General features: G+C 33.6%; 2 protein-coding genes across 2 annotated transcripts; both read right to left on the bottom strand.

Annotated features, from left to right (window-relative positions):
- Nucleotides 1-571: 571 nt before the first annotated feature.
- Nucleotides 572-5,720, bottom strand: LOC122589049 (sister chromatid cohesion 1 protein 1). Its single transcript, XM_043761292.1, has 20 exons — nucleotides 5,668-5,720; nucleotides 5,406-5,474; nucleotides 5,257-5,315; nucleotides 5,123-5,167; nucleotides 5,026-5,045; nucleotides 4,861-4,937; nucleotides 4,441-4,558; nucleotides 4,266-4,341; nucleotides 4,086-4,164; nucleotides 3,677-3,792; nucleotides 3,209-3,270; nucleotides 2,961-3,128; nucleotides 2,700-2,862; nucleotides 2,535-2,617; nucleotides 2,239-2,449; nucleotides 2,058-2,121; nucleotides 1,500-1,636; nucleotides 1,066-1,153; nucleotides 841-953; nucleotides 572-755 (listed from the first exon to the last, which is right to left on the bottom strand). Exons 1-20 carry the CDS (start codon nucleotides 5,718-5,720, stop codon nucleotides 673-675), a joined length of 1,884 nt encoding a protein of 627 aa, XP_043617227.1. The 3' UTR covers nucleotides 572-672.
- A 3,047-nt stretch (nucleotides 5,721-8,767) lies between these two features.
- Nucleotides 8,768-11,043, bottom strand: LOC122585716 (peptide-N4-(N-acetyl-beta-glucosaminyl)asparagine amidase A-like). Its single transcript, XM_043757840.1, has 2 exons — nucleotides 10,108-11,043; nucleotides 8,768-9,779 (listed from the first exon to the last, which is right to left on the bottom strand). Exons 1-2 carry the CDS (start codon nucleotides 10,961-10,963, stop codon nucleotides 8,881-8,883), a joined length of 1,755 nt encoding a protein of 584 aa, XP_043613775.1. The 5' UTR covers nucleotides 10,964-11,043; the 3' UTR covers nucleotides 8,768-8,880.
- Nucleotides 11,044-11,763: the final 720 nt, after the last annotated feature.

The following is an 11,763-nucleotide window of genomic DNA, read 5'->3' as shown; positions in this document are numbered from 1 at the left end:
TTTATATATATGTATAATCTTAACATGTCTTAACAGGTCCAGATCTATTAAGATACGAATCTTAACAGGTCTTAACAGGTCCGGACTTGTTAAGACACGAAACCTGTTAAAAACAGGACGTGTCGTGTCGTGTTAACAGGTTTCGTGTCAAAATTGTCAGCCTTAATTAGAGATGATGAAAGGGATTAGTATTGGGTTGGTAGTGAAATGAATTGTAGTGATGCTGACATGAACAAGTGATAGATTAGTATTATTATGCGCATTAGGAGTCCTTAAACAAAACCCTAAGAACGAATATTAGAATATGTTCACTATATAGCCATCGAATTATGTGTTAGTTGGCTGAAAGTATATGTTTTATGATCTTCCTAGAAACACATCATATCATATTTTGTCAACAAATGGAAATGATATTGCAAACAATGAGAAAGGCGAGTAGTGAATAGTGATTACAATAATAATAATAATAATAATAATAATAGGATCATTGGACAAGTCACAAAGCAAACCTATATATCCTTGCCTGTATGCATAAATTTCTCTCCTAATAATAAACTAGTGCTCGTAGTATAAATTGAAAAGCTTTTGTAGCTTTAGTAGAAGTGATAATGGTTAGCTTTATATAAAATGGGAATAAACTACTGGATAAATTTGAATAACTTTGCCTGCCTGTTACATCTTGATACCCCTTGAAATTAGAATGTCTCCATAAGGTTGTTTCTGATGCACTTTTATGAAGTCACGAGACGCCAAAACTGCAAGTAAATGCTTGTATTAGTATTAGTATTAGAAAACTGTGCTGAAATGTATGAGTAAGAGCATGATTATAGAGAAAGGTACCACAAGCCTGATAAAATAAACAAGCAGCCCCTTTCCTGTCCAATCCCATTGCAAGCTGGTTAAGTGAAGTGTCAGCAGATCCCCCTGGTGTGTCAAAATGTGTCTTCAGTTGCCTGTAGACATCAACTTCAGAAATTTATATTTTTTCAACACATAATACTGACTATATATCTCATATGGATTGATAACAGAAACCTCAAAAAGAAGAAAAAGACGTAATCTTACAAGCGGATGGAGTCAGTTAACTGCTCCATTTGTTGATCAGGCATTGGAACTTTTTGGGTTTGGGTTGGTCCAGTTTCCACACATAGATCTGAAGAAGTAAACAAAATGGCTGTGTGTAGTAAGAATGCAATATCTGTGGAAAAGATTTTGATGTGGAAAAAAGGGTAGCTTTGGTAACGGGTCAAAATGGTTAATATCATCACGTACAAGACAAAATGGACCGGATTGATCCAATACAGCTGGTCCCAATACTATATCTTGTCTAAAACATGATTGAAGAGCTTTTATGCATCATAAAAATATTGTGTGGCTACTTTCCACAGATTTCAACTTCCATTTTACCCGTTAGAGATCACTCAAGTTGACCATTCATAAGTAAATGGGTCAAAATTGCTACTATAGACAATACAAAAGAGGTATAGCAAGTAGTGCACCATTCTCTGGTTCCATCTCGTTTTCATTTAGTTTAGCTAACTTGTATTTTGGATCAGATAGTGAGGACTCCTCTGCCACTGGTTCAAGGCTACTTCCACTTAGTCTAGATGACGAGACACGTTTCTTCAGGTTAGACCTGAAGAATTACAATAGCAGATACTTATTAATAATAGAGAGGGCAAAATGAGTGAGTTGGGATGTTTGGGTAATGGGCCGGGTCAGGTCAATACAGGTAATCTTGATATAGGCCATTACAGATATGGTGTGACAAGGTAGTCTCACAGATTTCTTAATATGACTACCAAAACTACATTATTGTAAAGTGTAAACCAATCTTAATTCTTATGAACAAAGAAGTTTATGAGGTTGTAAGCATTTAAATACACTTTGGGTCACTTTCGACCAATTTGTCAGTTCCACTTTCAACCAAGATTGATATTTTGAATCCTTCGACCCGTTAGAGGAAAGATATAACCCAAATTATTCCATTCTAGTTATCTGGGTTGAACTGGAACCTCAACATACTCACAGATGGACCTCACTTATTACTTACTGACCTTCCAAAAGTGACAAACATGTTTCCAGATTCCGAGCTTATAGATTTAACACCATCACCTGTTACTTGAAATAAGAAAACAAAAAGAAACGTTAAGGACCATTGATATATTGCCACTATAATTATCAGTGTGAAAGTGTTGAAACCATGATTTATCACCCATAGGAAAACGTCCATCATACTTGAGTTTGCAGGTGTAACTGCCGCATCAGTTGCAGCTGCTGTCCCCCCATAAGCCTCAGTTACACTTACTCCATTGTTTATATGGATGTCTATCAGCTGGTCACTGGGGATTTCAGGACGCATCTCATTGTTATCGATAGGCGGCCTTGCTGTCTCCATGGATTTCTCCAATGATCCGCAACCAACTCCACTATGATGATCTTCAAAAGGCTAAAGATCGAAACACATTATGAGGAATTGTGAGTACTTCTTTACTGTGTAAATGAATGCAGACACTTAGAGATGAATTTCTTACAAATGAGGTGGGGTCATGATAGTTATTTGTTTCTGGTGGTGGTGATGATGACGATGCTGGTGCATGTGGTGGCAATGTTTCTGCTGAATGCCGTAAATAACTTTGGTAAGTTCTTTATAATATCTACAACATCTTATAAATATTTTAATATTAGAGAAGTCATACCGGAAGGGGAATCAAGCACAGGTTTACATTTCATCCATTGTTTCAAAAGAGGAGTAGGATAATAGATATCGGATTTTCCATCTGTAAGCAAGCCACAAACTAGAGCAACTGGTGGTAGATCCATGAGCCTGGCTATCTTTATGGAGTTCATGCTTCCCGAGTGCTGAATATTTGTGATTTTTGTTACATATGTTGTGTGATGGTACTTTCTACTTGATTATTATTCAGAAACAACTGTCATCATATCATTAAAAAACATACCTTTCGCTTTCTTCCTCTGCCACTTCTTGAGACAATATCAGAAGTGTCCTGAAGCCATGATTGATACATCGGACCGGGAATTATTGTTTGCTCACAATCCATGACTGGAATTGGGGCCCGTCTTGCTCTTTTTCTAGGTGGTCTTTTAATCTGTGGACTATCTTGGGCCTACAATATGGAACTTTCACTTAAAATAGCTTATGTTTAGAATTTTATGGTTAGATTGAACTGAATGACTATAAGATCACCTTGTGCTCATCAGATTGATGATTGGCATGATCCTCTGGATGTTTCTCTCGTATCTCATCAGCTACAAGAACCTAAAGTTAGTAACTAGCCACAAATAGTTTTCCAGTACTAGAGGGTGGCAAAAAGGGCTGTTTTTAGTACACTTGAAATGGTTGGGTCGGGTATGGTTGACCCACAAACATTTTTGTCATTCCGCCTTTTGTATATATAGTTAATGCAGGTATATGATCATAAAAACTTACTGATTTTCCAAAACAAGTGATTTAGAAAAATACAAGAATTAAAATACACTTTGGCGATTTTCATCGCATTAGATATGTCCCTCTTTTAGCTTTTTCTTTTAGTTGGTCATGTGACCCGTTAGTTAAACCATAACCAAAATCAACCCATTTATTAATAAACAGGTTGAAATATGCAAATGTATACATGACTGAAAGACTGATAATTAAGAAATAAGTGATGCATACGATTTTGAGGCTCGGCTTGTGGAGGTGGAGAGGGGACATGAGTATATGGCATGTCAGTATGGTCATGGCCTTGTGTCCCTTCGTTTTGTTCAATGTGGTCACCTTCAATGTCAAACCTGTTGCAACCGGTTTCCAACTAAAGTCAGCTATAATGGTCAACTGATTTTGATTAAAAAAAAAAAAACTTAATAGGTGAAATCAATTACAGTAAGTAAAGAGTGTTTCTATCACTGAAAAATATTACAAGAATTCAAATCAGTTTTATCTAATAGAAATGGAGATATTATAAGCATAGAATAATACATACTGAAAGTAAAACTCCCACTAATGATTCAATATATATAAAGCACAAGTTGTAGCCCCCAACATATTTAGATAGCTACATAACCATGGCAGCTAAGCAACTTACCTCTCAAACCGATTGAAAAGACCTGCATCAGTCTGGTGTGAATCAAAGCGATCAACTATCGTGATAAGATCAATATCAACTGAGGACAAAAAAAAATCATCAGGCAACAATTTGACAGAATCGTACCTTGAATGCATGAAATAAATATATAAAACATGTTCTTGGATGAAGTTTGAAAACCTTGATGAGAATCATGAGGCAGGTCAGCTTCGGCCTGGTTGTGGCTGATGTACGAATCATCTATGTTGTCAAGATTCTGCGTAAAAAAAGACGCACACTCTTAATGTTTGAATTTTAACATAGAAAAGAACATTAAGAAAGCTTGTAATTCTTTACAATTAGTTGCATAATTTACCATTTCAGTATAAGCACTTCTGTTTATCTGAAATAGTGTGTCTGAATTAGAAAAGTAGATATGTTGATCCTCTCCTAAGTCTGAGATTTGGTCATCAGGGAGTGTAACGGCTTCATATCTACAATAACGAATCAATAGATTACCTTAGACCAAGTTATCAAAATTCCATAGATTCGATACACAAACTTTTGTCAATATGCATCAATAATAACATATATTACAAGAACTACAAAGCATTAAAAGAAAGTCTATCATTATCAAACAAAATTGCAATATTAATTAGTCCCTTTGCTGCCACTTAGCAAAGTCTTTCCTATATTCGAATGCATAGTACTAAATACCAAACGGAAATTGAGATGTAACGAAAAAATCCAACATAACTGTTAAAAATCAACATAAAGAACGGAATTGGAGACATACTTGGCTTGAGTCTTGCCCTTAGGAAGAACCGTTGGATCTCGAGCAGGTTTCACCTTCCAGGCTTCATTAATCTCCACCTATAACATACATTTAATTAACCGATTTTCATAACGTAAGCCAAACAACAAATATGGAAATCAGAAAAGGGGGTCTGAGAGCGCGTACGAGAAGACGGGTCACATCCTCTGTAAACAAACAAGAAATGCAGTCATTAGTAGCAAAAATATAACACAAACAAATTCCTCAAATAAAAGAGACTCACCATAGAGAAGTTTAACTTTCCGCTCGTATACGATACAGACTCCACCTGATAATCGAAAATATCTATATCAGATAACAAGTTCTGTCTAAGAAATAGATATATATATATTAATAAGGGGATTAAAAAAATTTCACCCATGAGGATTCCAGATAGTCTAAGAGCCATTGGTACTGTTGGATTCAGTATTTCATCACTGCAATTTTAATGATAAATTAAATTCTAGACAAAATAAACACTACTGAAAAATAAATTCAAAATTAATTATATGAAAATAAACAATAACCAGATGTTGATGATGTTCAGCTTGTTGAGATTCTTTCTATTGATTTTCATGTGCACTGTTGCTGCCCTCCTAATTAATTATTATTTTAAAAAAATTCACATCAATAAATTAGGAAAATCAAAATTATACTCCATTAATCAAACTGAAAATCCACATACAGAAATAAAATTCTATATAAATCTAAACAATCAGTCACTTAATACGAATATTATATATATATATAATATGAAGAGGATGAATAAATGGAAAATGAAGAAGATACCAGATTTGACCGAGGGGAGCTTTGCGAGCGAGTAGCTGGTGAGAGTAGAACATTTTTCTTCAATTTTTCTATATAAATTCTAGTATATAAATTAGGGAAGTTTAAAGGAGGATTTTGATTATATAAATATGTGTGTGTTTTTGGTGTGGGTGAAATATGTAATGTGAAGATGATCAAAAATATAGATATAGAAAAATGGATGTAATTCTGTATGTATATATGTGAGAGTGTGTATGTATAGAAAGAGAAAGAGAGAGTGTAACAGAAATGTGGCGGGAGAAGGGAGGAAAAGTGTGAGCGTGGGAGTGGGGCCCATGCCACACCCATATATGAGCTGTGAGTTTCTTCTAGCACATGCGTATGGCTTAACTATTTGTACTTTGTGCATCAATATAGGTAACTAGTGTGTATATGCATGTTTTCAGTATAAATATAGAGGTGTTTTTATTTTGATTTTTTTTCATTTAAATTTGGATCTATTTAATTTGCACTGCACGATTTTATTTTTTCATTTGGATGTTTAAAAAGATACTTTTGGCATTTTATCGTGGATTTGTTATGTTACATTTTGTTTATTTCATTCAAAAAATTTTCAGGGGTTTTAAGTGATGTTTGGTTCAAATTAATTTTATTTGACATGTTGTATGTTAGAAAACTGTTTTTTTACACGATCAGAATAATACTTTTTCTAAACAAAGAATCAACTAAATAAAAATTTAAAAACTGAAAAACTAAATAAAATATAGAGGTTCTTTAATCCACACTCATCCCATGAAACACTACATTTCCTATTTGAAAACCAGAAAAACGGTCTACTAAAAATAGAAAATCAAACAATACAAATCATCACTTTGAATACTCAGATCAAAAGTTTCTTCGGTACCGAATTTCCATATTGACCACAAACAATAGTTTCTAGCAAGAAGCATATAAGAAGCTAATTTTTTTTGTAAAATCTCTACTTATCTTGCATATATTTTGAGAATGATCTTGTAAGCAACTAAGCAAGTGCTGAAGTGCACATTAAACAACCATAACATTACTTAAGTGACATCCTAGCCATCTTTGTAAACCATGTTGATCACTTATGTAAGCCATCGAATTCGTTACTTTTCAAATTTTACAATCACATTATTTTATTATGATTTTATAAAATGTAGTAATATCAAGTTATCCATCAAAGATGTGATAACATTACATTAGTACTTCAATATGTTTCCAAGCCGTCTTTGTTATCAAACAAACGTATGCATTTGTTCATTTCGTGTTTTGGGTTTCGGTAATAGACATGAGTTTTTTGACCTCTTTTGTCCTCCTCATAGTTTAAGCCATGGGTGAAATCTAGGATGATTGGCATTGTTTTTTTCTAGATTACTTCAAGCGTTTAATTTAAAATATACTTCAATTAAAAACAAAAAATAAAAACAACAAAAAACCAAACATATCCTTAGTAAATGGTTAATGTTTTGAAGGGTATTTAAGGGATAAGGTATTGTAAAGAGATTTAGCCGATATGTGTATTGAGTGTATTGGGGGAGACCATTGGTAGTGCTCTTAGTAGTAGTGATAAGGTAGACGGGGAACAATGAGTTAACACAAGATCAATCTAATGTTTTAGCAAAGGTCGCACACTCATACCAAACCAAAGTCAAGTTATTTAATAGTCCATTGTATGTCGTTATATGTTAGATGCGATTAGTTAGAACTGAAATATACACCCCAAGATAAATACATTTTTATGAGATGGTTAAATGTTGCTTTGTGTAATAGTAAAATGATTATATTGCTATTATTTATTGTATAGACTCACAGGAATCAGTTTTGTGAATAAGTGCATCAAAGCTAAAATGGTAAAAATTTATGACTTTTAAAAGCGAACACATATTTTGATACAAATTAAGATGGAAATCTGAATATACTTTTAAACCACTAATATAATGCCGGGTACTCCGTATGCGGAGCCCCAATGGTTAAAGGCACACACCAGATTGCCTGGAGCACTTAGCCCACTTAACTTAACTCATCAACTCGATTGCCCTTAGGCACAACGACGAAATAATGATAAGACCGGGTGCTTGTTAAGGCTTGAACCTGAGTCTTTCTAAACCAAACTCTCATTGCAAGAATCCTATATCAATCCTTCTATGAAGAAATTATTTTGAGACGAAAAAAGTACATCATTACTTACCAAAAATTTTTAGAAAAATGTCTTGTTTCTTTTAGAATGAACATGACCTTTATTGATCGATCACTTGTCATAACTGTTTCGAAATAGCATTTTGGAAAATTTTAGTCACTGTACTATAATAATTTTAAGTATTCTAACTTATTTTTAAAGTCAAAATTGTCAATATAAAAACAAGATACACTAATCCTGAAACATATTTTTCTAAGTATAAAATTGAAAATTCGTTAAATTTGTGTAGATTAAAAAAAGAAAAGAAAAACCAACTTTAATTTACTTGTCTTAAATAAGTGGTAAAATAATGCAACATTTGTAAATGGCGATATTACTAGTAAATAGTAATCGCCTTTTTGAACTGACAATGATAATTTCTTCTTACACGATAAACCATTGATCAATCAATAGCTGGGCTTTTTGGATTGGGCCGGGCTCTCATGAACCCTGGTGGAAGTAAACTAAGGGCTGAAGTTTGTAAGTCCAAAATACGTAATTTGATGGCATCCATAGATCCGAACTTGTACAAATTCTTTTAGCCATGTTTAATTTCTTTCAATTTATTCTCCATATATTTTTTCCCCTCTAGATATAGGGCATAAACTTTCGACAATAACAATCATAATCTAATTCGTAACGATATTTATGTATCTGAGATTAAGATCTTCTCAAAGTTAGAAATCTATTTCACGGGTTATGTTGAAAGATAGTGGGTCATTAGTTTTGGGTCTAAATTTTCATTTAGTACTTTGTCATTGATCAACATGACTTATCACGTTGCTTTTAACTTTAGCAAATCTTTGATTTTTAATTAAAACCTTAGGCAATGAAAACCTAACTAATGTAACTTAAAACGTCGAATAGGACAAAAACATCTTACATTACATTATAATTTTCACAAATACAGAAATAGAAGCCCTTAATATTTAATCAAAAAGAAAACTACACGATAATTAACTTAATTCTGTCTTAGATTAAGATTACACAATCTAAGATTTATTCAAGACACATAAATTTAAAACACACATATTTAACTAATCAACACAATTGGAGCTCGTTTGATCTGCAATAACATCACCTCCCACCATCTCAACCCTTCGAGAGTAACAACCAAATTCATCCTTATAGTCATAATTCTGATGGTTTTCCATCGAGCCCGAAACGACGAGACCATTATCCTTCACCACCATCGAACTAGTACAATTTAAATTACGCTTCAAAACTCTAGATATTTTTTCGCTTGTAAATCTGTCGGTCCGCCCTTGAACCACATTCGACGTGCTCATCAAATAACCACAACCTTTACCAAATCCAGGCTGATTCACAATATTGAGTTTCAAAGGATAAACTTTTTCGATTTCAAGTTCTCCAATTGAATGACCCGAATCGGTTGTGATCTTTACTTTAGTTTTGACTTTGATCTCTTGTTCAAGCGTTACACGAGTTCCTTGATCCAAATACTTGAGTTTGTTTTTGAAAGTATTTTTCTCAGTTATTTTCGTCTTTAAAAAACCTAAACTCGACTGTATCCAACCAATAGCCGTGGTCTTTCTTTCTACTTCAATCTCGAACTCCCCTTTTAGCCCTTCAAACTCATATTCGTGTTCGATTTCCATAGCCGGCGGTTCGTACTCCACGATCGCGATCACATTTGATTGATCCAACCAAAGATGCAAATTTGCATCCACTAGCCAAAATGAAACCCCACCCGCGATTTCAAACCCGATAGAATGATTTTTGTTATCTAAAAGAAGGCCTAAAAATGGAGTGAAGTTAATATCATATGAAGGAAGATCGAAAGCTCCGAATGACACCACCGGTTTCCATAACAACGGATTGATTCCTTTGGTGTATATCACCGGAAAAGGAATCACGGTACCCACCAATTTATTTCCATCAACAGTAACCAAAACTTCGCGATATGCTCCATTCCCTTAAAAAAAAAAAAAAGTCAAATATTCACACATTTTTTTCTCATATATCAACCCCTAAACGTTTGACAAATTAATATAGATATTATAAATTAGAATACGTGAAAGTTAAATATGAAAGTCCAAATTTAAAATTGTAGACTTTTAAAACTGCACACTTTGTAGTATTGATAAATTTTTATATAAGTGTATAATATACCTACTTTATACACTTAAAAATGTATACTTCAATATAGCTCTACATATATAAAAGCATAACTTACGCTTTTATAATTTATTCATGCTAATTAAAAATACGGATAATTGTAACTTTTATTTTGTAGTGATTACCTTTGCTCCTGTTTAAATTGTTGGCTGTTATATACGAATCAGGCGGATTCATATACCAAAACTCGTCATCTCCATGAAACGAAACATATACTTCAAGTACCGCTTTGTAACTCTTTTGAGAAATTTCTACATTTCTTGTTTGCACATCTGATTCGTTATGTATTTTCAACCAAAAACCCGACTCGTCTAGACCTCCAGATACCGGTACAATCAAATCGGCTGGTGTTTCATAAGGATATAATGATTCTCCTTTAATGACATTGCCGTTGTAAAAGAGTAAAGACACATTAACGAAGTAAACATCAACGAATTCTTCGTTAAGTAGGTTTTCAATCATTAGAGAAAATGTGAGATTATTTTGAGCAAGAACTGAAGAATAACGAGTAACATCTTTGCGAATATTCCAAAAGACAACCGACCCGTATTCATTTGGTTGAGAGATACTCGTACGCAAAAGCTCAACTCCATTAATCCATAAACCGGCGATATCATCATGTTGTTGTTTTTCACCTTGACATTGAGCATGGAAATCAAGGACCACGTGGGACCATTGACACGTGGCGGGTGGTGGACTGTACGGAACGTTGACCAATCGAGATGTAATGTTGGAAGTGGAGTTGGAGTTGTTTTCAAAGGTGTGATTGAGGACATTGATTGAGCAAGTTGGAGTAAGGTCGTCGGTTGGGAGTGGTTGTGTGACTTCAAAGTACTCGGTGTCGTGATTCGAGGTCGTGTTTCGTGTGATTCGATTGATGAAATGATTTTGTGAAGATAATGAGAGATTGGGAAAAGATTGAATTGGGATGGGGAAGAAAAGAGGGAGTAGGAAGAAGAGGAGCGTGATGACGTTGTTCATGGTTGTTATTGTTAGAATTTTGCATGTGTAATAACACTCTATGGTATTCAGTAAGAAATGGAATTATGGGTGTTTATAGACATGATAGTTTTCAAGAAAGACTCCACGAAGCTTCCTAGCTAGCTTATATATGTCCTAACGTGACATATATCGATCTTAATCATATCTTATGTAAGAAAGAAAATGAAGCTATATGTGGGATACCATTATGATCTCAATCACCGTACGTACGTTAATTAGGTGTGCCAGGACAGTGACTAGAAATGTTACTCGTAATATCTTTTACAAAAAATTTCAAAACCTTCTACATACTCCGTAAATCTTGTGAATGGTAAAAACAAAGGAAGCGATTTTTCTACTAAAGATTTTACTTTCTTTACTACGAGCAAGTTTTCATGACTTTTTTGCCCTTGATATTTTTAACTCTTCTATTGATCAGAAAAAATTCAAAATTTCTGTCGATTCATTTCAATCTTTCAATAGTTATAACTTTCTGGTATGATTATCCTTTTTTATTTCATATGAATATTTTTTAATTTTTAAAATGCATTATCTTGACTCAAGTATCTAGGTTAATTTGAATGATACGCGGTTATTACGTTACATGAAAAAAGATTGTATCCTTTTGGTGAATATTACAAATGGATGAGAAACGATTGTAAAATGTTAGGAAATGCAATTTAAATACTTTTCACAAAAAAAATAATATGAAATAAATATTTTAATTGCGAGTTGTACAAGATTTGTACGCGGAAGAAATTAATATCAAAACGAATAAAAGAGTTAAAAAGCTATTATTA

Source organism: Erigeron canadensis, chromosome 1 (assembly GCF_010389155.1).
Source record: "Erigeron canadensis isolate Cc75 chromosome 1, C_canadensis_v1, whole genome shotgun sequence".
In the NCBI taxonomy this organism is placed as follows: Eukaryota; Viridiplantae; Streptophyta; class Magnoliopsida; order Asterales; family Asteraceae; genus Erigeron; species Erigeron canadensis.
Note: the sequence above shows the minus strand (reverse complement) of the source record. Positions and strands in the feature narration are given on the sequence as shown.

Excerpts from the sequence above, each read along its gene's own strand:
- LOC122589049 (XM_043761292.1), bottom strand. The coding sequence starts at position 5,720 with ATGTTCTACTCTCACCAGCTACTCGCTCGCAAAGCTCCCCTCGGTCAA. Across the intron at positions 4,559-4,860 it reads AAGGGCAAGACTCAAGCCAA|ATATGAAGCCGTTACACTCC; the intron begins GTATGTCTCCAA and ends TCGTTATTGTAG. Across the intron at positions 2,618-2,699 it reads TGTGCTTGATTCCCCTTCCG|CAGAAACATTGCCACCACAT; the intron begins GTATGACTTCTC and ends TACGGCATTCAG.
- LOC122585716 (XM_043757840.1), bottom strand. The coding sequence starts at position 10,963 with ATGAACAACGTCATCACGCTCCTCTTCTTCCTACTCCCTCTTTTCTTC. Across the intron at positions 9,780-10,107 it reads CAATTTAAACAGGAGCAAAG|GGAATGGAGCATATCGCGAA; the intron begins GTAATCACTACA and ends TTTTTTTTTAAG.